The sequence below is a fragment of the Hemiscyllium ocellatum genome, chromosome 21 (genome assembly GCF_020745735.1).
Source record: "Hemiscyllium ocellatum isolate sHemOce1 chromosome 21, sHemOce1.pat.X.cur, whole genome shotgun sequence".
Lineage (NCBI taxonomy): Eukaryota > Metazoa > Chordata > Chondrichthyes > Orectolobiformes > Hemiscylliidae > Hemiscyllium > Hemiscyllium ocellatum.
In genome coordinates, this window is record NC_083421.1 from 63,068,447 (window position 1) to 63,092,772 (window position 24,326).

The 24,326-nt window shown below is 41.7% G+C and overlaps 1 protein-coding gene across 7 annotated transcripts in view; it reads right to left on the minus strand.

Moving 5' to 3' along the window:
* Positions 1-1,658: 1,658 nt before the first annotated feature.
* tsc1b (TSC complex subunit 1b) overlaps positions 1,659-24,326 on the minus strand; it is a 49,672-nt gene continuing 27,004 nt past the window's right edge. For 5 of the 7 annotated variants that reach the window (XM_060841609.1, XM_060841608.1, XM_060841612.1 and 2 more), the window contains 13 exons: positions 21,832-21,944; positions 20,448-20,529; positions 19,720-19,824; positions 16,502-17,108; positions 15,775-15,822; positions 13,935-13,978; positions 9,009-9,175; positions 7,482-7,664; positions 6,445-6,555; positions 5,791-5,913; positions 4,307-4,500; positions 3,610-3,768; positions 1,659-2,945 (listed from right to left, as the gene is read on the minus strand). In XM_060841609.1, the coding sequence (XP_060697592.1) occupies positions 2,480-2,945; positions 3,610-3,768; positions 4,307-4,500; positions 5,791-5,913; positions 6,445-6,555; positions 7,482-7,664; positions 9,009-9,175; positions 13,935-13,978; positions 15,775-15,822; positions 16,502-17,108; positions 19,720-19,824; positions 20,448-20,529; positions 21,832-21,944 (2,402 nt within the window). In that variant the 3' untranslated portion in view covers positions 1,659-2,479. The remainder of the gene's footprint in view (positions 2,946-3,609; positions 3,769-4,306; positions 4,501-5,790; positions 5,914-6,444; positions 6,556-7,481; positions 7,665-9,008; positions 9,176-13,934; positions 13,979-15,774; positions 15,823-16,501; positions 17,109-19,719; positions 19,825-20,447; positions 20,530-21,831; positions 21,945-24,326) is intronic. The other 2 variants (XM_060841610.1, XM_060841611.1) reach the window with 2 other exon arrangements.

Consider the following 24,326-nt stretch of genomic DNA (forward strand, 5'->3'; position numbering starts at 1 on the left):
TATGGTATGGTTTGCATATGTATGGTCATAAATTCTATCATGTTACTAATAATTCTAATCCTTTATTATATACATTTTTACAATACACGTAATATCTAGAAATATTAAAATTTTCTGTTTTATTTGATGTCATTTTATTAATAGAACTCTCTTACATTAGATATTGTATACTGTGTTTTTCAATAATCTTCAAGGAGTCATGGTCATTTTGAAGATTAACTGGTGTTTAAGTACCACGAGTTAGCCTGCCTCAAAGTGCTGCTCATAAGTCAGAGCTACACTGCGAACAATTACCAGGGAAAAATATAGTATTAATGGAAAATAGGGCTTTTAGAACTTGTTTTCCTATAATGGTAGGGAGCATAGGCCTTGAGAAATTTTCTGCTATTCCTATAAGAGGGGTTTTGTAACTAGATTAGGCATGTTTTGAGATGTTAACTAAAAGATTTATTTAGTTTGAACTGTAGTCCCTGGTGTGTAGGAACACCCACACTTGTGTTAGAGAAGTTGTTCCAGGATTATCACTTAACATAATTGAAGGAATAGCAACATATTCCAAGTCAGGACAGTTTGTGACTTGGAATGTAATTTGTAGGTGGTATTGTTCCCATGGACCCTTGTCCTTTGGGATGGTAAAGGTCATGGTTTGGAAAGTGCTAAGGAGCCTTGGTAAATAATCTTGTAGATGTTACACACTGCTGTTACTGTGGAGTGAGTGTGGTGCCCAGTTAAGCAGGCTGCTTTGTTCTGGATGGTGTCACATTTCTCAAGCATTGTTGGAGCTGCTTATCCAGGCAAATGGGGAACTTTCCATCTCACACCTAACTTATGTCTTGTAGTTGACAGGCTTTGGGGAAAGACTGGTTTCTCAGGATTCCTATCCACTGACTTACCTTTTGTAACCACAGTATTTATATGGCTAGTCCAGTGTTTCTGGTTAATGGTAATCCCCAGGATGTTGATTGTGTAGACTCAGTGATAGTAATGCCAGTGAACATCAAAAGGCAATGCTTAGATTCTCTCAGCAGAGATGATCATTGTCTGGCAGCTGTATTGCACAAATATCACTTGTCACTTATCAGACCAAATCTCTATATTGTCCTAGACTTGCTGTGCTTGGATATGGACTGCTTCAATGTTTGAGGAGATGCATTTAAATTATGTTGGTAATCTTTGTTTAATAATCCATTCCTGGAATCCCACTTAAGTGGGATCTAAATGATCTAACCTACTCAAGAATAATACATGCTTCAATGTTTTATTAAAATTTTTGAAACAGGGAGTAAACTATGTTCTAGTGAAACCTGTAGTTTGCTCTAACTTGTTTATTTTCATAACAAACTATGCACAGTTATAGTCAAATGTACACATATCAGCTCATATGAGACTTCCAAGGATGGAATATGACAACTATTCAATTTTGAAGCACACCTCACTTGATACAACACCTCACCTTGCTATCTAAGATTTTGGATCACTGTGCTCATATTCCAGCTCACAGGAGTGTAGGCTCAACCTTAGGCAGACCTTCACAGTGTATGAGAAATCAGCTCAGATAACAATGAACAGGAGAGGTAAATAAATCAAAACCAAAAGAGAGTTGCAAGTGTGGAGGGTAGCCCTTTATTAAATCACTGCGCAATATTCATCATCAACTTAACTTCAAACCCCCACCCCTCCCAAAAAAAATACTGAGTCTGAGTAGGCAGACAAACCCTCCCCCTTCCAGTGGCCACCCCACCCTCCGAAAGACAGACATATTTGGCAGAGAACACTGAACACCACTCCTCACTTCAAATGGCGAGTCAGGGTCTCTCGTTCAAATCCACGAGCAGTTCTGCCCCCAGTCTCTGGCTTGATTTCAATTGGCGAGTAACTTCAACAGTCTAAATCATCACAGCTTGGGAAGCAATGACTGGAAATGTCAGGATAAAAGTAAGGAGGTTTGAAATCACAGCACTGTTTCATTATTTAAAGTCTTGATACAAAGATCCTGCGGGGAAGTTGGTCCAGCCTATATTTTCTTTTGAACACCGCAAGAGAATTCATCCGTTTGTACGATGAACGTCTTTAAGGTCACACTTCCAGCCCAACTGAAGAGGAGCAGTCCGATTGGGTCAGCAGCAAGCATTTGAAGGGGAGGGAGTAGAAAAGGTTCCAATCAGATGTTCCATCATACCTGGGTGGCCATCATCTACAGACATACCATACGTACAACATAATGTAGTGCAAAACATGAAAGACAACTTATTTGTTCACAGTTACACAGGGATTTGATGTCAAGTTTTTTTTTGCATTTTTTTTTCCTCTTGGGATATATAAACATTCCACTGAAGGGAGCACGTGACCCTTAACTGGATTGTACCTTGTTATAAACTTACAACATGCTTACAAAGCAAAGCAGGCATTAACTGCTCAGAATAATACTGACTACGTTTCTTTGCTTCCCGACCCACTCCCCTTCCCCCCCGCACCCCCATTAATTCTGGTCATGATGTGTTCCATCATAGTCCATTATGCTGAGCTGCCTGACGCTTTCTGGACTGGACACCTGCAATTTCATGGGCCCAAGCGAGTCTCCAAGCTCCACGCTGTACTCTGTTTTGAGGGAGTCAAAGAGGCTGTCCATCTTGGGCCGCTCATTGTCACACTGGCTCTCGCTCTTGTTCCTGAACAGCTCACGGGCACGCATCCCAAGGAGACTCTTTGAGCTGGGGTAGGAACCGACTGTGACTGGGGTGGTGGGCTGCTCCAGGAGGTTTGGGCTCAGGGTTCCTTGACTGACCTCCCCTTGCTCCGCCACCATCAGGGAAGGTTGTAGCTTTCTTTCGGGAGACCGGTCAGTCGAGGTGCTGGGGCCCACAGCAGGCTGCACTTGATGGTTTGCGCTCTCCATATCTGGACTCTTATCAAATGAGTCAGAAATGGCACTGGTGTTTTCAGACCTATTTTGTTTAAAAAAAAAGGATAAGGACAGCAAAAGTCTTTTAGTTAATGCTCTGCAAACTTGATAGGGATTTTATTAGAGCTCAGATTTTGTTGTGTAAATTTTGCAAAGTCAGAAATCAGACACCACCAGGATAAAGTCTAACAGATTCATTTGAAATCACAAGTTTTCAGAGCAGCACTCCAAATGCTTGAGATTTTAAATAAGCCCGTTGGACTATAACCTGGTGTCGTCTGACACCTGGTGTCGTCTGACTTCTGGCTTCGTCCACCCCAACACCAGCACCTCCACATCATAAATTTTGCAGAGGCACACTTCTGGTCTATACCTGGGTTTGTGATTTGTAAGACCATCTTCTCAACTCAATTCATATTGGATTCAAAATATTTACCGTGTTCCTCTCTGCACAGATGGAGTCAGTCCAGCTGTGTTTTTCCAGCAGTTTGTGTTTCTTATTTAATAAGGAGATTGCATGTGGGGCCATATTTGTATAGGAATGCTGGTCATCCCATAAGACAGGCTCAACTGTTTCATTTATAATTTAGAGTTTGCACTGATTGTAATTTGCTCATCAAATACATGTGTCCTTTAAAACACACGCGTCAACTCAATGTACCACCTAAAAGTCACCCAAATTTAACTTAAAAGTAGAAATATCTCACATGTCCTCTACAGGCCGAGGTGTTCTTTCTGCTGTCACTGGCTTCTCTGGAGGTCCGGCCCGTTCCAACTTGCTGTAGAGTTCCAGGATTTCGCATTGTAGAGTCTGCGTTATCCGTTTCTGGGCTTCATAGCGGCTTTCTGCTGCCTGCAGCTCTCCACTGGAAAACAAACCGAGCCTGGAACATTCAGTTTCAGCTGAATGCCACCCAGTACCCAAACAGTGCAGCCGAACTGCACGGTTATTTCAGTTCTTTCACAATGATCATACTGAGGAAACAGTCAATCCATTCCTTAAACAAGAGACACCATAGAATCCCTACACTGTGGAAGCAGGCCATTCAGCCCATAGTTCCATATCGACCTTCCGTGGAGCATGCCATCCAGACCCACCTGCTTCCCCTATCCCTATAACTTCCCAAAGCTAATCCACCTAGCACACCCCAGGACACTACGGGCAATTTAGCATGAGCAATCCACCCTCTCCTGTACAGCTTTGGACCGCAGGAGGAAACCCACGCAGACACGCGGAGAATGTGCAAACTCCACCCAGACAGTCACCAGAGGCTGGAAGTGAACCTGGGTCCCTGATGCTGTGGGGCAGCAATGCTACAGCCACTGTGCCACCCAAAAGGATGGTCAAAAGATTAAATGCACTAACCCCTTACCCACCCTGTGCCAAACACTCGCCCACCATACCTGGCCATGTTTTTGACATTCTCCAGATATTTCTTTTGCTCCAGGAACAGGTGCTCTTTCTTTGTCAGGTGGTTTTCCAGCTCCATTATACGGCGTTGCGATGCCTCCAACCTTTGGTTTTGCTGCTGAATGCGGTGCTTCATCTTCTCCCTCTCTCGGACTAAAGAAATCTGCAGCATCTCCGCCTCTGCTGCCTGAACAAATTGATGAGAGCAGAAGATGCACTTAAATACAGGGAGCTTTTTATACTGATTAGCAGAACTTCCCCATGTTTTGTGCTTATTGACAATTGAGTCAGAGCGAGATACAAGTTGGCACATGACCTTTTTCTCATGTGTCCACCTGAACAGACGGCTCAACATCTCAGTTGCGGGGCTGCCCCTCACAACAGAAAACATTTGTCCATATTTATAACGGAATTAGTCTATGTAAACTTACACCCTCCTACCAGTGGAAGCAGTACAGCACTGTTGAGAACGTGTAGTCACGGAATGGCTATATGATAAAGGCTTGTTCCACTAAATGTCATTAGGAACACAGAAAAGGATGTTGATGGAGTTAGACAAAGGGAGGAGGGCTCAAGTGCACTGAGTGTGACCAATTAAGTAGCATATTTATGTGGATAATACAAAATAATGATGTGAAGATGCCGGTGGTGGACAAAGTTAAAACTCACAACACCAGGCTATAGTCCAACAGGTTTAATTGGAAGCACGAGCTTTCAGAGCACTGCTCCTTCATCAGGTGGTTCACCTGAAGGAGCAGCGCTCCAAAAGCTAGCGCTTCCAATTAAACCTGTTGGACTATAATCTGGTGTTGTGAGATTTTTAACTTAATACAAATAATGATTCTAAAATAGAAACTTAATTAAATCTACTGCCTTTGCCCAATTAATAATGTGCATTTATACAGTTTTTTGAACATGGTGAAAGTAGTCCCAAGGCACTTCACAGGAATACAAGACAAAATTTAACACCAAGCTGTTTGCTCAGGCTGGTCAAAGTGGAATGGTTTATGGAGTGACTGTGAGGAGCACAGAGTGGAAGGAAATTTAGGGAGAGGATTGTAGAGCTCATGACCCCGACAACAAAGCGATTTCCACCAATGAGCGGAGAGGAAAATTAGGCATATATAAGTGACCAAACTCAGAGTAGCGCAGAGATTAGAGTTGATAGGCTGGGAATGGTGAAAAAGATAGCAAGGAATAACATATGGAAGGATTTGAACACCAAGATGAAAATTTTAAAAATCAAGTAAGGATTTTCACAGTTTAATATGCTTTACTTAGTCCAAATGCCCATGTTCAACTCTACAAGGGATTGAATTGTAAAATCTTAAAAAGTTATAGTTTTCTTAACCCTAAGTACTATTCTTACAGATTTGACTTGTATCACCAGTGATTATGAGTTTCATACAGTATTCCTGAACATGAATGATCATTGCCTTAAAAACACAAACTTTCAATGCTTTGCGATTATCCTTACCTTAGCAGAGCCCATCTGAGAATGCAGCAACTTCTCCATATGTAGCTCATTCACTTCACTCAGGAGCAGCAGCTGCTTGTTCAACCATTCCATTTGCTGCTGTACAGACTGAGTGCTGGTAAACTAGGAATAATTCAGTGAAATGATCAGCCATTTACTGGTGCACTCAGGCCCGAAGAATGACAACAGAAACTGGAGAGTAATCTTTTAAATCTCCTCTGGGATCCCTGTGAGGCAAAGAACTAGGCAACATGCACCACTTAACCAACAGTATAGAGGGAGCTTTACTCTGTATCTAGCCCCAAACTGTACCTCTCTTAGGAATGTTTGATGGGGACAGTATGAAGGAAACTTTAGGTAAAGTTTTGCAATAGTAAAGACAGTTTTAATTTCAGTTTGAGAGAGCCCTACTCTGTATCTAACCCCATGCTGGATGTGTGGCAGTAGACAAACCTAGCAGACATCCACAGTTTTGATGGTTATAAGCGTGGGCTACCTGCACAGAATGGCAGAAAGGGCTGGGTATGGAATAATTCGCAGAGGTTTCACAGGCAGAGGAATCTTGAACTATAAACCATACACTGAAGGAGTTGGCGCCAATTGCGGTTGGATATAGGCCAGTTCAGGCTTTAAGCAGATGGTCACACCTCTCACCTTCTCAGTCATTTGGTTCAGCAGATATGCAGTGTTACAGGCTTTGTTATTGGCCTTCTGTAGTTCCAGCTTCAACTCCCCAATCATCTTCTGACAATCCTGTAGTTTATTCTAAAAGGAAAAAGGTACAATACACACTCTAGTTTGGTGGAAATTAAACAAACAAAGAATGAACCCACAAAAGCCATTAAGTTCTTCATCCCTGATCCCGGCACAAACTTGATTAAAGCACGTACTCAGGAAATAGGAGACTCTGGTCAGTGATCTATTTAATTTAGGAATATCAGACTAATTTGTGAATTAAGCAACAGAAGTGGGGGCAGAATCTATTACAAAAGATTGCAAGAGAAAACCAATAATTATCTCAACAGATAAAATTTGCAAGGTTGTGGTCAAAAGACAAGGAGCTGAGAGAGCTGGTGCAGATATGATCAGCAGAATGAGGTTCTTCCACATTGTAACGCTGTGGAATTTGATGTACATTGCACCCAACCATGAACTCTATTATTCCCTCCAATGTATAAACATTATCAGAAGTTACACCCATATGATTCGGATGCCTTCCACAGGCATCTGGACAAAGACTCTCTCTCTCTATTGCAGTAACTCATCACCACTGTCAAAGCCAATTAGGAATGAGTGATAAACATCAGCCATACCCATTATACAAATGTATTTGTAATATAAAACTGTGAAGTAAAATCTCATGAGTGTGCATGTACTCTGTAAATACAGACTCACTTGAATTTCATTGGTTAGTAAACTTTCAGACTGATTAGGTGGATGGTCTGTAAAATGTCAGAGTATTTTACAGCATGGAATGAGGCCTTTGGCCCTTCTGGTTTGTGCTGGTCATCAAACATCCATGTGTTCTAATCCCGTTTTCCTGCACTCGGCAATTAACCACAGGTCAGAGCTTCAGCTTGAGTTCTCTACAGGTGTTAACAGAAGATAAAGGAATCTCTACTATCTAGTTTGACCTCACCCTATTCCTTTCCCAATAGGAAAACAGCTTCTGTCCATGAGCGATGTTGTACCTGTAACTCCTGGCAGCTGGCTCGATAGTCACCTCGCTCCTTCTGTAAGTCTGCGATCTGGCTGTTGAGATGCTTGACAATAGATTCCTTCTCTTCTCGCAGCAGCCGAGACTGGTTCTGCTCGATGAACAAACTGTGCTTGAGGGATCCAATGTCCAATTCCTGAAGTTGCAGCTGGTCCTTCTGCACACAGAATTGGTCACAAGAGGGACAGAGGCTTAGGTTGCTCACAGCAGTGAAATGTAAACTTTATTTTGTCCTCAATCAATGAGGAAAGCTATAATCATCACCTCAAGTCTCCTGTTCATCCAGCCCATATTAAAGCTTTGACAAGCTTCTGAACTTGCTGCTGTTGATTCCTACCATAATGAGGTGCCAAAGGCCCATATTTCATAGATCATAGAATCCCTACAGTGTGGAAGCAGGCCATTCGGCCCATCAAGTTCATATTGACTGCCCAAAGAGCATCTCGCCTAGACTCACCATTCCCAGGCCTATCCCTGCAACCCTGCATTTTGCATGGCTAACCTACCTAGCCTGAAAATCCCTTGACATGATGGGTAAATTCCCATGGCCAATCCTGCACATCTTTGGACAATGGGTGGAAACCAGAACAGCTGGAGGAAACGCACACAAAGACGTGGAGAATGTGCAAATTCCATGCAGACAGTGGTGCAAGGGTGAAATCGAACCCAGGTCTCTGATGCTGTGAGACAGCAGTGCTAACCACTGAGAATTAACAGCCTGACTACATCAGGGTTCCAGGACAAGGTGGGGGGGCGGAACTCAATGTAGCCAACGTGCACATAGCAAGATCCCACAAACAAGGCATAGAAATGACTAGATGAGTGATCTTAGTCACATTGATCATGTCAGCAGGAAGGCACCTTCTTCCTCCAATAACCCCAAGGGATCTCTTATACCCATTTCACTCATTAGTTTAACATTTACAGTGGAGAGGAAACTCTCCTAATCATACATATTAACTGGGAGCAGGAATAAACCATTCAGCACCTGGAGCCTGTCGCACCATCCAATAAGATCGCGGCTGATCTCATTACTCTACATTCTCTCATTGTACCCAGTTCTGCTAAAAACAAAACTCAAGGACTCTGCTTCTACCAAATATCAGGAAAAGTGTTCCAAGCACTCATGACCCTCTGCATCTTTGTCTCAAATGCCCCAGAGTTTGAGATTCTCCCACAACAGGAAGCATCCATTTCCACACGTAGCCTGTCAACACCCCTTGTGATTGTGCATGTTTCAAATCAAGTTGCCTTTTTCCTTCGAAACTTTTGGATATAAGTCTAGGTGTCCAGCCTTTCCTCATAAAAGGAATGTACGGTTAATGAATCCCAGAGAAAGATGAACAAAGAGGACAAAGAAAAAGCAGAAGTGGGTCATGAGGGGTTTTCTTACAGATATCTTATGAACATTGTCACAAGTGCAGCTGCTGGAACCTACAGTGAGTGTGTACATGGATACCTAAGAAGATAATGCATTATAATTCTCTTTTAAAAGCCTCACCATAGCTAAGTTTTGTTCCTCCAGTGCAGTTGCTTTGAGGATTTTGCGCAGCAGACGCCTATTCCGAACAGCATGCTGCTCTCGCTTGTAGCGTTCATACAGTAGCTGGTTGTGCAATAAAATTAGTTGATTCCTAAGCCTTTGTAGCTCATCCATGGGGACAGAACCTGGGATCAATTGAACAGTGTTAGAAACAGCTTTTAGATAAACTTTGACAGCTTTGACAAAGGGTCATTTAGACTTGAAACATCAGCTCTTTCCTCTCCTTACAGATGCTGCCAGACCTGCTGAGATTTTCCAGCGTTTTCTCTTTTGGTTTTAGATAAACTTCCTGTTTTGCTGCATTATGTTAATAACAATTTGACCGGACTTCAAAAAATTACCAAATCCAAAACCTGCATTTAAGTAGCACTCCACAGCACTTCACAACTGACACAATCTGATTATAGAGTGTTTTGACAGGAGGTGGAGAGATGTGAGTGGGAGTGGAGAGGGGTGGTTGGGAGGGGAAAAGAGAATTTCACCACAGGCACATTCACAAATGTTGAGGCAATGCAAATCGGCATAAGAGACCAAAATTTGGAAACACGCGTTGTGCTAAAGCTCTTGATTTATGAAGGGTGTGACCACATCCTGGCACCATGGCGCTCACTGTGGATCACCTTGGAGTCCAGCAGCTCCCACATGCTGTAGCTGCAACACATCACTCAATCTGCCATCTGTATCATACTTTAAGTTATTAACCACTCTGGTACATTTGTAATTATTTTTAGTGCACAATTACCAATCTAATCCCTAACAAGTGATTTATAAGAAAGGGAAAATAAAACCTCAACACAAAACAAACACCTTATTTTTACTCAAAAGACTATAAATACTCACCAATCCTACATGTGGGAGCTGCTGGACTCCAAGGTTCTTTGCTTGGGTAAAAGCAACCAAACATCTCTTTCCTGCCCTTACTGAACTCTGACGTGCTCAACTCCAATACTCAAGGGCTAAGTCATACTAAGTCGGTTACCTATATATGCATTCAACACAAAGGGTCTATCTCACTGAGTTAATAAGGATCCAGTTTATGCTGGTTCTCAAGTAGGCTACACCACCAATGGAACTGCTTCAATCCCACAACCAGAATGCCGAAATTCCAAGTTTGATTTTAGTGCCAACTGTAAGCTAAATTAGGTTTACAAAAATTAAATAGTTATACGTATTCTTAACCAAACTATAAGTTTGTGAGAAGATTTGTAGCTCGGGTGCTCATTGTTGTGGTTCTGTTCGCCGAGCTGGGAGTTTTTGTTGCAAACGTTTCATCCCCTTTCTAGGTGACATCTTCTGTGCTTGGGAGCCTCCTGTGAAGCGCTTCTGTGATCTTTCCTCCGGCATTTATTTTTTTTTATAGATATTTTTATTGGGAATTTAACATTTTGACAAATTTACAAAAATAAGCAGAATTTTCAAGCACAAACATTAATATAAAAATAGATCTTAAATATATAATCATCAAAATTCAACTAATCCACAATCATCCAGAGTGTATAGTTGAGTCGCTTACATCCTTCAAATAAGAGAAAATGTTCTCTAATACACTCATAACAGTATGATTAAAAGGAAGCTATTTCCAAACAATAAGAACAAACAAAAAAAAAATTAAACATGTTTGAATGGAGATCTTCCCCCTTGTTCTCAGGGGGCCTTACTACCTTTCCAACGTTCCACCATATCCTCTCCCAAACAGTGTCCCACCCTCGACCCGGGCGCTCCTTAATAGGATTTAGATATAATACCGAGCTAGAGTTAACAGTGAGCGCCGCATCCCCACCCCACCCCACCCATACCTGAGTATATCTAATAGCATCAATGCCACGTACAAACACACATAACTATAAAATTACAACTCCAACAGATTACAGTTAAGTATAATAACATAGCAAGGAAGACAACCCCGCTCCCAGAGGCAAAAGTAAAGTAGAATAAAGTAACCATTTCTCCCCACGGAGTGTGGGAGAGGCAAGCCAACATAAATTGTCTCTTACGATTTATTTAACCGAGTCTAAAAGTTTCTTGGCCTCTTCCGATGATCTAAAATTATACTCGGATCCTTCGTGGGTAAAGCATAACGTCGCTGGGTAGCGTAAGGTGTATTGAATATCTAAGTCCCTTAAACATTTCTTCACCTCATCAAACGCCTTCCTCCTTCGTGCCAAAGCCGGGGAGAAGTCCTGAAATAACATAATCTTGGATCCTTCATGAATCATAGCTTTAGGATCCTTTCCAAGCTTTCTGGAGGCATCCAGGAGTATCTGCCTCTCCCTATAACTCTGCAGCCGGAACAGGACCGGGCGTGGGCGCTGGTTTGGGCCAGATCCGCGTACTGCGACCCGGTAGGCCCACTCCACCCTTACCCGGTCAGTTTCAGCCCCCAGGTTTAAAATCTGCGGCAGCCATCGCTCCAGAAATGCTATTAACTGTTCTTTCCCTTCTTGCTCTTGAAGGCCCAGCAGCCGAATATTCTTTCTCCGATTTCTGTTGTCAATATCATCGATGTAAATTTCAAAGGCCCTGACTCTCTGCTCCAGAGCTCTCACCTGTTCTGCAGCTGTTTGAGCTGCAGCCTTGGAGGTCGTGGCCTTTAGTTCCACCCCCTCCACTCGGCCCTGCAGCTCTTCCATGGTTTGATTCTGTTTCTGCAGCTTTTCTTCGAATGCATTCCATCTCTGTCTGGATTCTGCGATGAAATTGACGAGTGTCGATTCCAGTCTAGCAATCATCTCTATAAGGCCCGTTTTTACATCAGCTGCAGCCAGAGGAGAGGAGGGTGGGGGAGGGGTCTTTGTTTTCTGAGAGCTGCGGGGTCCCTTTGATTTACTCATTATCCACTCAGTATTAGACTATTTAAATATAATATTCAGCAGCTAATTAAGATTAAAGAAATTTTTTGGGTGGTTTGGCAAGTGTGGTGGGGACAGGAAACCCACTTTACCCAGGTTTTGGGAAGGGCTCTGTAGACTCAGACTTGCTGAGTCGCCGCCATCTTGGATCTCATCTCCTCCGGCATTTATAGTGGTTTGAATCTGCCGCTTCTGCGGCAGATTCAAACCAGTATAAATGGTGGAGGAATCAGCATAGAAGCGCTTCACAGGAGGTTCCCAAGCACAGAAGATGTCACCTAGAAAGGGGACGAAACGTTTGCAACAAAAACTCCCAGCTCAGCGAACAGAACCACAATAACCAAAATATACACACACTCAATCCAAGATTGAACTGAATTTGCAAGCTGGCTTTATGTAGATTTATAATCAAATATTCCTGGTCTAGAAACTGCAAAAACAAAGCTTTTATATGGAAGATTTTACACTTTGAGGAGAGAAAACCTCGTCGCTTCTGACCTCAGTCAGGTCTCCTCTGAACTGCCCAAAAACCTTTAATCTCTGGATTTCCAAAGCTAAAAAGTCAACCCTTGATTACAATGAACCAGAAACAAGCAAAAAACAATTCCCTATCATAAACCAGTGCAGTACAAAATCTTCCATGAACACTCCAAGGGTTTCTCCTCTCTGACACATACTGAATGCATTACATCTCTGTTCCAGAAGGACTGTCTGATCCAGTTATAGGTTTTAAACCTTTCAATAAAAAGTAACCCAGCCAAATAGAACTCCTTTAAAAGTCACACTCTTAAAATCATATTAACATTTTTATATAAATAGCACATAATAAGAACAACCACGCTTTAATTATTTATGTTTCCAATCATGAGGGAGACCGCCTCAGAAGCAAACAGTGAAAAGACATTTGCGGTCTCTTATCTGTAACTCCCTGTTCCTTTGAAACTGAGGCAATTCAATCTTTTTCAAGTCTAAATTATTTATTTGCTTATTTGAATATTGTGGTCTGTGTGTTTGAAAAGAATTGTTCACAACACTGTTGTCCCATTCTAAACCAAAGCAGTGAAAATGTGTTTGAAATCAGGAATGAGAGATCTGCACATGAAGGAGGAAGGGGATTTATACTTGGCACCAAAACTCCATCAAACACACAAACACAAACCCTGGGCACTCAAGTGACTTAATAGAAACAAATTTTACCATTTCAGTTTCATGCAGAAGCTACTGATAGTTTGTAATTTTAATGAAACATTGACAATTTTAAATAAGTATTAGTTCAGTAATCTAAGTACTATACAAAAATACCTGCTCACATAGCAACGCTTCATTTAGAATCATAGAATCCCTTTAAGTGTAGAAGCAAGACAATTGGTCGTCGAGTCCACACATACCCACCACCCCACCCCCACCGATTCCCTAGCTTATCCCTGTAATCCTACATTTACCATGGCTAACCCACCTAGCCAGCACTTCCCACGGCCAGTCCACCTAAAGTGGGAGGAGACTGGAGCACCCAGGGGTTACCCAAACAGACACAGGACGAATGTGCAAACTTCACACAGTCGCCTGAGGCTCGAATTGAACCCGGGTCCCTAGCGCTGAGACAACATGAGTTACCAACTGAGTTACCATGCTGCCCCTTTCTTCTCTGATATTTTAGACTCTCCCAATGAGTGCCCAGCAATTCTCCAAACTGCCATCACAGTAACACAATCCCGGAAGCTGCTGCTCAGTGCCCACTGCATCATTTTAGTGATTTATGAACGCTACAGAGGTTCAGGGAACCTTCTCAAAACATGAACCCATACAGCCTCAGTGTTGTTTTAAAGGATTTAGAAGCATAGGCAATGAAAGGGGATAATCTAGCACTTAAAACATTGCATTCACGTCACATTGCAGTCAGTCTGCTTTTTAGAACGGTTTTGTTTAAACCTTTGTTCATAGTACTGGCTGCATCATTTGTGACTGATGTGTCAGCTTCACTCACCAGTTAAGCATTGCAACCCAGACAGCAATCACGATAATATATGCAACATACCTCCAAAGTGAGTCCAATCTGCAGATTTGCTGGGCAAAGGCAATCTAAAATTAGTGCACAAAAACAAACAGTGAGAAAGATGATTCAGGCCAAAAACCGGTAACCAGCTTATCAACTAGAACTACTAGGCATTTGTGCAAATTTGCTAGTCACATAATAGTTAGCAAAATTCAATCGGTCAAGGACCAAAAAGGAAAAAAGGTCAACCTGAGATGTGACATTAGGTTACAAATCAACAATACAAAGTTATAGCTTTGTTAATAACAGTATGGGGAATCTTACCAGCCTCCATTCCCCTTCCTTCCACCACTCACCGGTTTCTTTCCTGCAGCTGACGCTAGCAAACGAGTAAATGGATATCAGTGTGAAAATAGTACTCGGTTTGACATGGAATGTCTAGATAAGACTGGGTAAGCCTCTTGACACTCTACATGAAGGCTCACACATAAAGAATGGTCAGCTGAGAGAACCAGTAAGTAAGAGGGAGTATATCCTGCTGGGGAGCAGTGGGTGGGAAATTAGTACCACAGAGGAGAAAGGCTGTGAAAAATATGCTGAATCACTACCACTGATGGAAGTGGATGTGCCAACTACGCTCAGTCTCATTTTGAACTTCAGGTGGCTGTGGGTGAAATTCATCTCTGGTGCTGGGACACATGGCCTGGGCACGCACTGGGGTACATGGCCTGGGCACGCACTGGGGTACAGCACTAATGGAATTCTGATGATAATAAAAAAGTGAGGATAAAAAAAAAGTTCACCAAGATTCTCAACCACCACCACAACAAAACAACAATATCTTTAATTGACACAGCACATTTAAGTGCATAATATGGATTTATATTGGTTTTGCCTTTCATAGGGATTAAAGAGAAACAATGACGAAGATACATTTCATCAACATTATCTTCAGATCCTCGGGGTGAGGGAGGTTTCCGATTTTGGTTAGATTCTGTGCTGTCCCTAACAGATACCAGTGCTTGGCAATAGAATTACTTGCCCAAAGTGGCAGGTATTTGCTGAGGTCAGATAGAGAAAGCCAAGAGGCAGAGTACAACACAGTGGATGCTCATTGACCAGAAGTCCACATACTATTCAGATTCAATCATGTAAAATTAATATTGCAAACACTGATTGCAAGATTGGGCAAGAGTTTAAAAGTAAGGTTGAGAGATATACAATTTTTGTTTCAATGTTAGTATACATAAAATATTACTAAATTAGGAAACATCATCTGAGTTAATATAGCACCAACCTTTAGTAACAAAACCTGGTTTGGAGGATCTGGGGTGGTAAGGGAGTCCCATTATTTGAACACTGACCTTGAAACGCCAAGTTTGAAAACTACTACTGTCCCAAGAGCAAAATAGAAAGGTCATTGCGTTGAGAGAGGGAGGGGAGTGTGGTAGGAGCACTGTGGCAGCGCTTGGAAGGAAGAAGAAAAAAAATCAGCTGCCTGCTTCCGTGACTAAACACCCTCCAGTGAGATAACAGTTGGATGTGATATATCCCCAGTCAGTCAAACAGATTGGTGTAGATTCCTCAGTGTAGCCATTCAAGTTTTGTTACATAATCTGCAAGCATTTCACCCAGCGAACAGATTCTATTCATCCTGCCCATCTCCATGCTTGTACAACCAAGGAACAAAAATATGAAGATAATAGTTAATAATGTCTCCCATCATGCTGTAGGAGCACAGGGAAACTCAAGATTCACCCAGGACATTGTGACTTCCCAGTGATCAAATAAATTATCCACAGCAATCACAGAGTTAGAAACAATTAGTGGATTCAATTAATTATTGGTTATTATTTATCATGACAGCAAATTCCACACTTACCTGACCATTTTTCTTTGACTTTGGGGCTCATGCTGCACAGGACAAACTCTAAAACAAACATGGGGGACGCACTTCCATCAGTTAGCTTTCCTGTCCAAAATGTTCAGTAACAGAAAATATCTTTAGGTGGCAAGTTGTACCAGCCACCCAACAGCGAAAAAAAAACACAACGCCTGACACCTAAACTGATGGTCAGAGGTGCAGCCAGTCCAAGACTAACTCATCAACAGCAGCTGGTAAGGAGATCAGGTGTAGACTGGAATAAATGACAGTGTTCTATACATTTTGTTAAAAATAAATATTCTGCTTTACAATATTGCCCCTAAAAATCGTGCTTAATAATCTTGAAGGATGTCAATTGGAATTTAATCAGGAAAGAAAGAAAAGTCTCTGAGGACATCTGCCTTCATTTGAAATGCAGAATTTACATACTGCTGCACTTAAAATAAAAATGTTTTGAAACGTCACAAAGACCTGCATTTTTAAAATGTTAAATTCTCATTTCCTTGGAACAATATAAAGCAATTGGTTGAGGAATAATTGAAGGCTGGGGAGCACTAGAGAGAACTACACTGCTCTTCATTGAAAGAGTACTGTGAGATCTTTCATGTCCATCCAAGGAAGCTGACAGGGTCTAAGTTTAATGATTCCTTTGAAAAGATGGCGCGTGACAGTGTGGTACTCACTCAATACTACAATGGTATTCCCCTGTTCCCTCCCATCTTACCTGCTAAGCTCCTTCACATGTGCATCGCCCCCATGCTGAATAAGCTTGTCCAGCACATCGAGGGGTGAGATTGGCGCAGATGACTGCAACACTGGGTCCTCAGAGTGCTCAGCAGCTACCTTTTGCAGCTCAGAGGTCTTCTGTTTGATGAAGAGACTCGCTGTCTTGGGCAAAGCCAAATCGAAGAGGTGTTCATATGGGAGGGGATGACCACTACCAAGTGAAGGGTGCCTCAGTGCCTGGACCTTTAACAAAGGGCTGGGTGTAAAAACATCCAATGATGTTGAACCTGCTTTGAGCATCTCCTGTTTGACTGGGCTTCCAGAGCAATTCTCACTGGGCTTCTCAATGGGCATGAACCCCTGTTTGATAGGACATTGTTCTCGTCTGTGATGGTCTGACGCTTTGCAAGTTGAAGGCAGGGCTTGCTGGGGCTCGGGACACAGCCCCTGCTCACTGGCTGAAGAGTAAAATTCCTGCTCACGTTTCATCTGAGGACCAGTGAGTGTCTCAGTCCTGTGTTGAAATGGCGAGTCAAATCCTCCTCGAGTAACCAGGGACTGAAGATCCATGGGCGTAATTTCAGAAAGTTCATCAGCAATAGCAGCTGCCAAAATAAAAATGCAGATCTCATCAGTAAAACTCCTAGTACAGGCCTAACTGTATCACCCCTCATTTATCCGTACAGAGAATTGATCAGCTTTGCTTTAGATCCACCAACCATTGTTAGTCAAGTAAAACAAGACAAATTGCATCAAAAATCATCTTTAACACAGTACAATGACTCTTAACAGTTGACATGAGTATTAGACAAAAGTTGACACAGTGCCACATATAGGAAAATTAGGAAAAGTAAACAAAGTTCAGGAGGTGAGCATTTTTGAGAGCGTGTTGAAGATAGAGTTGGAAAGGTTGAGAGAGAGGATAAAAGTAACTGAAGGTGTGCCTGTTATTTTATTGGTGGGCAGAAGGAAAATGCTGGAAATCGGACAGTGGCTGAGTATCAATTGCAATGTCACTGACCCTGCTCAGACTCCCTGTGAAGGATAAGACATCAATTGAGAGAAAACAATTTTATCTTCCTGCACATCACAAAAAGCCCAGATGAAATGCAACACCTCTGAAATGTTAGTTATTAAGTTTTTTTTGTGAAGTTGGTGCATTATCCCTTATTTGTTCAGATGCCAGGCTATTTTTCTTTACATCAAATAAATCACAAATTCAGTTATTTTGCTAATGTGTGTTAAAAGTTAACTCCTGTTACCCATTAGCTGGAATGAGAAACAGACTTGAACAAGTTATTTGGCTGATTTGAGCTGGAGATTTTTTTTTCCCCATGAGTCACCAGGAGTACTCAGACGCTCCTGCCCTTCCTTTGGCTCAAAAACAAAACAAATTCTCTTCACCCTCCTCACTTGTGGAAGAGGATTCCATATTCTAAACTGCCTGTGTAAGGAACGGGTGTCTAAATTCTCAGTGTGTTCAAACATTAGACCCATCAAAAGGAACAGCAAAAATAACAAACTTGCTGTTTTTTTTAAATAATTGTTCATAGTGTGTGGAAGTCACTGGCTAGGCCAGCATTTATTGCCCTATCCAGAGTTGCCCAGAGGGCAGTTAAGAGTCTTTCTTGAGAGTGTGTGGTCCACTCACGTCGGCCAGGCCAGGTCAGAACAGCAGATTTCTTTCCCTGAATGATATTAGTGAGCCAGGTGGGTTTTTACGAAAATCCAATGTTAACATGGTTACCAATGGGCCAGCATTTCTTTTTATACATTTGTATTAAATTAAAATTTCAGTACCTGCCATGGTGGGATTTGAACGATGTCCCTGGGTATCAGACCAGAGTTCTGGATTACTCACCAAGTGATATTACTACAACAGCACCACTTTCCATTCACACCTTTCATGGCCTTGGGACATCCCCAAACACTTTCAGCATTAGTTTACCAATCAACTGTGGCTACATGTTGCTGACAGTGAAATACAAGATTGCTCAAAGCAATAAAATAATGACAAATCTGTTTTTGTTAACTGGCCAAGGCTCTTGGCAAAACCAAGTAGCTGTTTTCCAGCAATTAGGACGGATCTTTGTATCTAATTGAGTAAGTAATTCTCACCCAAAAGAAACTCAGCCAGTCCATATACAAACAGACGAATTAAGCTGCATATCCAGACTCTTATTCTGCTCCACCATTCAATACGATCATGACTGATCTCATTAAAACTTCAAATTCGCATTCCCATCCATCCTTGATAACCTTTAACACACTTGCCTAACAATAACAATTATATATAAGAAATAAAGCTAACACTGAGTCCAACATGTCTTTGCCAGATTTTGAAGTCGTCACATTGGACTCGAAATGTTAACTCTTGTTTTGCTCTCCACATATTTACCAGGTCTGCTGAGTTTCTCCAGCTGAAATTCTTATTTCAGGTTTTCAGCAGCTGCGACATTTTAACTTTATTTAAGTCACACAAAAGATGATGTTTCCAACCAGGCAGCCTGTATTGTATTAGGTGCTTGATTAGTGGAGGGAGACCTGAACACCCAGGTTGGAGGGACAGGAGGTGGACAGCAATTAGTGTAACTAAAACATCAAACTTATAGAAGGCCTTCCTTTCTTATAAAAAGGCTATGGTTTCTGGTTTCAGAACAGAACACCCTTTTTCTTCCTACCAGTATCCTCCCATGTTCAAACCAAGATCATTGTTGCTTTCCCAAGATCTTAAGAGATAGTTACTAACTTCCCTAATTCAAACACCACAAGATGTCAAAATACCAGCTTGTCACTGCATTTCCTATTAAGAATTTGTACTTTTTCCAATTGTGTATGCGTTCTGTGTACAGGATATTGCTATCTAGATCTCAAAGTTTTAAAAAATTTAAAATCTGAGTGGAACTCTGAAGTCTATGAAGAGAACAGTTAGAGAACTAATGCACTCCTGGCGAAGAATTTATCAGCATTAACTATCTCGGGTCTTGGAAATTGGTTTGTCATCACAGATTATAAAATCGACATGGTTAACTTTAGGAAAACAAGGCAGGATTCTTTAAGAGATGCTTGGTATCTGTACCTTCAGGAGAGGGCAGAAAAACAGTCTGGAAATAATGAGGGGGGCAGGGTGGGAAAATAGGGATGGGAAGTCCTTCATAATCTCTGCATTCAATCCCCTTGGCTTGTCATTTTCAGCATTTGCTGCAAGGAATGTACCTTCTTCATTCTCCTTCTCGGTTCCAGCTGGCTGTAGATTCAACCCCTTTATAACCTCCGGCAGCTCTTTCAAGGAGACAGTTTTGATGCTCTCATTCTCGAAGCCTGAATACAAAGACCAAATAAAAAGAGAAGAAATTTGCTGGAGATAACATTGAAACAATATGCTTCCGATACACAAAATTGCTTGTGTAACAAGCAAGCTAATAATTTTGGTCTACAAAGGTCTCATAGTAAAGTAACTACAAGACAATATTGCACAGACTGGTAACCTGATAAATACCCTGAAATTAAAGGGTTTGATAAGGTAAACCTAGATAAGATGCTTGCACTGATATGACAAGACTAGAAACTATAAGACAGTCAATAATAAATCCAATACAGAATTCAGCAGAAACTTTACTTAGACAGCGATACCTCCTACAATATTGAATGATTGAGACAAATGACATGAATGGATTTTAAGGTGAAAACTGCAGATATGTATAAGGTGATAGAGTAAAATGAAGGAAACTAAGGTGGAGCATAAACACCAGCAGAGACTAGTTGGGCCAAATGGCCTATTTTTGAGGTGTGTATGCATAAAATTAATTTCTAGAAACAAACTTTTATCAACCCCTCCCAATCTAGCTGGTTAATCCATTTTTCTTCATGATGGAACGTACTTCGAGGAGAGGCAGAGCGCCTCAACCGACTCAGAATATGGACAAAGCAGGTATTCCACTCACCACCTGGGCTTTCAGCGGCTCCTTTATCACTAGTCACATGCCGCTGTTTAATTAATGGCTTTCCACTCTCAAGTTTACCATCCTGTAACAGCAGTAAAAATAAGACACGATAGTGGTACACCACTGAGGCATTAAAAAAGCAACTGTATACAAATAGATAACAGGAATGCAAGGGTTCAATTAAGAACACCAGGGGAGGCTGCAATGGCAGGCATTTTTGCTGTAATTAATGCTTGCAACAGGAGCTGAAACCTTCAAACCAAAGGAACCCTGAACAGGTCAAGTTAAAGAATCATATTACAGTGGAAGGAAAACAGGACAGAATATCAAAGACACACTGGAAAGAAACAACTCAGGACCTTGTTTTTCTTGGAAAATGAACAACAATAATAAAGGCAGTATTTCAGAATCCTCCAAAAATTGCCCCAATAAAGAGTGAACTACATAATTGGGATTAGAGTTGCATGTAAACTAGACCAGTTAGGAAAACTAGCACTCTCTTCCATAATAAAAGGAATAGTGACCCAGTTGGATATTTAAATCCACAACGTGGTAATTTTTGTTATCTTTTTTACCCATCATGTATACTAAATTGAGTTTTATGACGGTCAGGATTTGAACTTGCAATTTTTCAAATACTAGTCCAGAAGCTGACTGATAGGCCAGTGGAATATTGCTTCGACTGGCACCCACAATAAGTTCCCTAGGTCACAGAAGGGGATGGGGTAGAATGGGTGAGGTAGGGAAAAGAGTCTGCAAAATAGTCTAGCAGTACCCGAGAGCAGCAACTACTGGCAGTCTGCAGAGAGCTGGAGGCAGAACGCAATCACCATTCTAAATTCAGAGTGGACATTCTCACTTTAAAAGCGTAGCTTACATGGGGGCACTGGTAGGATGACTTGCTCCAAGTAAAACATTTGGGAATCTCTGGATTCTGAGCAAAGCCCCTTAACATTGAACTGGAGAGCACCCACTGCACCCAGATCAATAAAACCAGCTATAAGAATGACTGAGCATGTTCAGAAGGGCTTCACTCATATCCACGCTGATTCCCACAGCAGCCCTTGCTAATAAACAAAGCTTGGAAATGGGAGAAATGATAGTGACATGTCAGGGATTGTGTGTGTGTGTGTGTGTGTGTGTGTGTGTGTGTGTGTGTGTGTGTGTGTGTGTGTGGGGGGGGGGGGGGGGGAAAGAGAGATGGAAAAGAGAGAATAGTTAAGATAGCCCAGATAAAAATGAGAAAGAAAAGACAGAGCCTGCAATTAAAACACCTTCAAAATATTCCATGGGCTTCTTTTGAGAACAATATCTAACAGTGATGACTGATATTACTCAACCGTAAATTTGGATCAGTAAACACCACCCACCCAATGAATTTTACCTTTCTTGGCAGTGATGCTGCTGTTGGTAATGAACTGTGCATGAGCTCATCTGCAGGACATGGAGGGGGAGGGGAGAGAGTGGGTGCTTCAGTAGATGATCCTTTTCCACCTACTGCAAAAAGGGAACCAAAATTAACAAATTACCCATTCACATCCTTAATCTCCCCACCAACTAATGATCTGTGTTCAAACCTTCCCTAACTTGTAGAAGTTAATTGCTGCAGATCAGAGATTCAACGTGAACAACCTTCTCACAATGAAACACCATCACTTCTCTTTTCCTTTCGCTGATTGATCTCTTGTGTATTCAAAGTATTGTACATGTTTCAGTTCCATAGTAATAGAAGCAGGATTAGGCCATTTGGCCCATCCAACCTGAGTAAGATCATGGCTGATCTATCCATCGTCTCATCTCCTCCTACCTGCATTATCCCCATAACCCTTAATTCCCCTACCATGCAAAAATCCATCCAACTGTATCTTAAATATATTTAACGAAAGCTGCCTCCACTTCTTCCTTGGACAGAGAATTCCATAGATTAACTACTCACTGGGAAAAGTAATTCCTTCTTATCTCTGTCCTAAATTTACTCTCCCTAATCTTGAGGCCATGTCCCAGAGTCATAGTCTCACCCATCAGCAAAAACAACTTGCCTGCCTCTACTTTTTCTAACCCTTTTATAAATTTTACATGTTACTGTAAAATCCCCTCCCATTCTTCCAAATACTAGTGAGTTTATATCTCATTTTTTGTATTTGCAATTTCTTCATCATCTGTCTTCCCAACATGTGAAACAAGAATGTTGCGCCAAGACATTTGGTCAGAGCGAGTAACTTCCCAGTGACCAAAACCAAAGGTTGCTTCTGACACAGGGATGTGTAAAGCACACATGATGTTAAAACATTGAGGCACTACAAAGAGGATTCCATATCCATCTAGATAACTTACACTTCAATTTACATTACTGCACTGTATTGTCTCCAGTCTTAGTGCAATGGTTACCTAAGTTAATGCATTTGAATGTGAGGTTCTCTTCACCCTCCAGCACCTTCTTCCATCTCCTACCTTCAAGCCAATTTTGGATCGATTTGGCAAGCTCTGCCTGGATCCCATGTGATCTAACCTTGCTAACCAGTCTACCATGTGGAACCTTATCGAATACTTTGCTGAAGTCCACACAGACAATGGCCACTGCTCTGCCTTCATCAATTTTGTCATCTCTTCAAAATAAAAACTCAATCAAGTTAGTGAGATGCCATTTCCCACGCATAAATCCATGTTGACTATCCCTAATCAATCCTTTCCTTTCCAAATGCATGTAACTCCTGTCCCTCAGAATTCCCTCCAATAACTTGCCCACCATTGACATAAGGCTCATCGGTCCTAGGTTCCCTGGCTTTTCCTTACTGCCTTTCTTAAATAATGGCACCACATTAGCCAAATCTCCAAGTCTTCCAGCACCTTACCTGTGGCTGTCGATGATACAAATTTCTCAGCAAGGAGCCCAACAATCTGTTCCCTAGCTTCTCATAAAGTTCTGTGAAACATTTGATCAGGTCCTGGGGAGTGATACACGCATTTTAACACCTCCAGCACCTCCTTTTCTGAAAAATGAACTGTTTTCAGGATATCACTACTTATTTCCCCAAGTTCCCTGTTCTTCTCCACAGTAAATACTGATGCAATAGTTTAGCATCTCACGCATCTACTGTGATTCCACACATACACCACCAAGTTGATCTTTAATGGGCCCTATTCTCCCCCTAGTTACTCTTTTGCCCTTAATGCACGTAGAATCTCTTTGAATTCTTCTTAACTTTCTTTGGTCAGAGACCAGTGATGTGCCACAGGGATAGCTGCTGTGCCCAATACTTTTTATTATTTACATAAATGATTTAGATGTGAACGTAGGAAGCATGGCTAGTAAGTTTGCAGATAACATGAAGATAGGTAGTTTAGTGCACAGTGAAAATTATCAGCTCGGGGTACATAGACCTTGATCAGATGACCCAATGGGCTGAGGAGAGGCAGATGATGTTTAAATTTAGATAAATGTATAATGTTGCATTTTGGTAAGGCAAACCAGGGCATATTTACAAAGAGACCAAAGGGTGCAGGTGCATAATTCCTTGAAAGTGGACTGTCAAGTAGACAGGGTGGTGAAGGTCCTTTCATCGATTAGTCTAGGAGTTTTGAGTATAGGAAATAGGATATCATGTTGCATCTGTACAGGACATTGGTGAGGCCACTTTTGGAATACTGCTTGCAATTCTGGTCACCCTTCCATAGGAAGATTGTTGTTAAACTTGAGAGGGTGCAGACAAGATTTCCAAGGATGTTGCCAGGGTTGGAGGATTTGAGCTATAGGGAGAGGTTGAATAGGCTAGGGCTGTTTTCCCTGGAGTGTCAGAGGCTGAGGGGTGACCTTATGAGGTTTACGAAATAATGAGGGGCATGGATAGGGTGAATAGCCAAGGTCATTTTCCCGGAGTG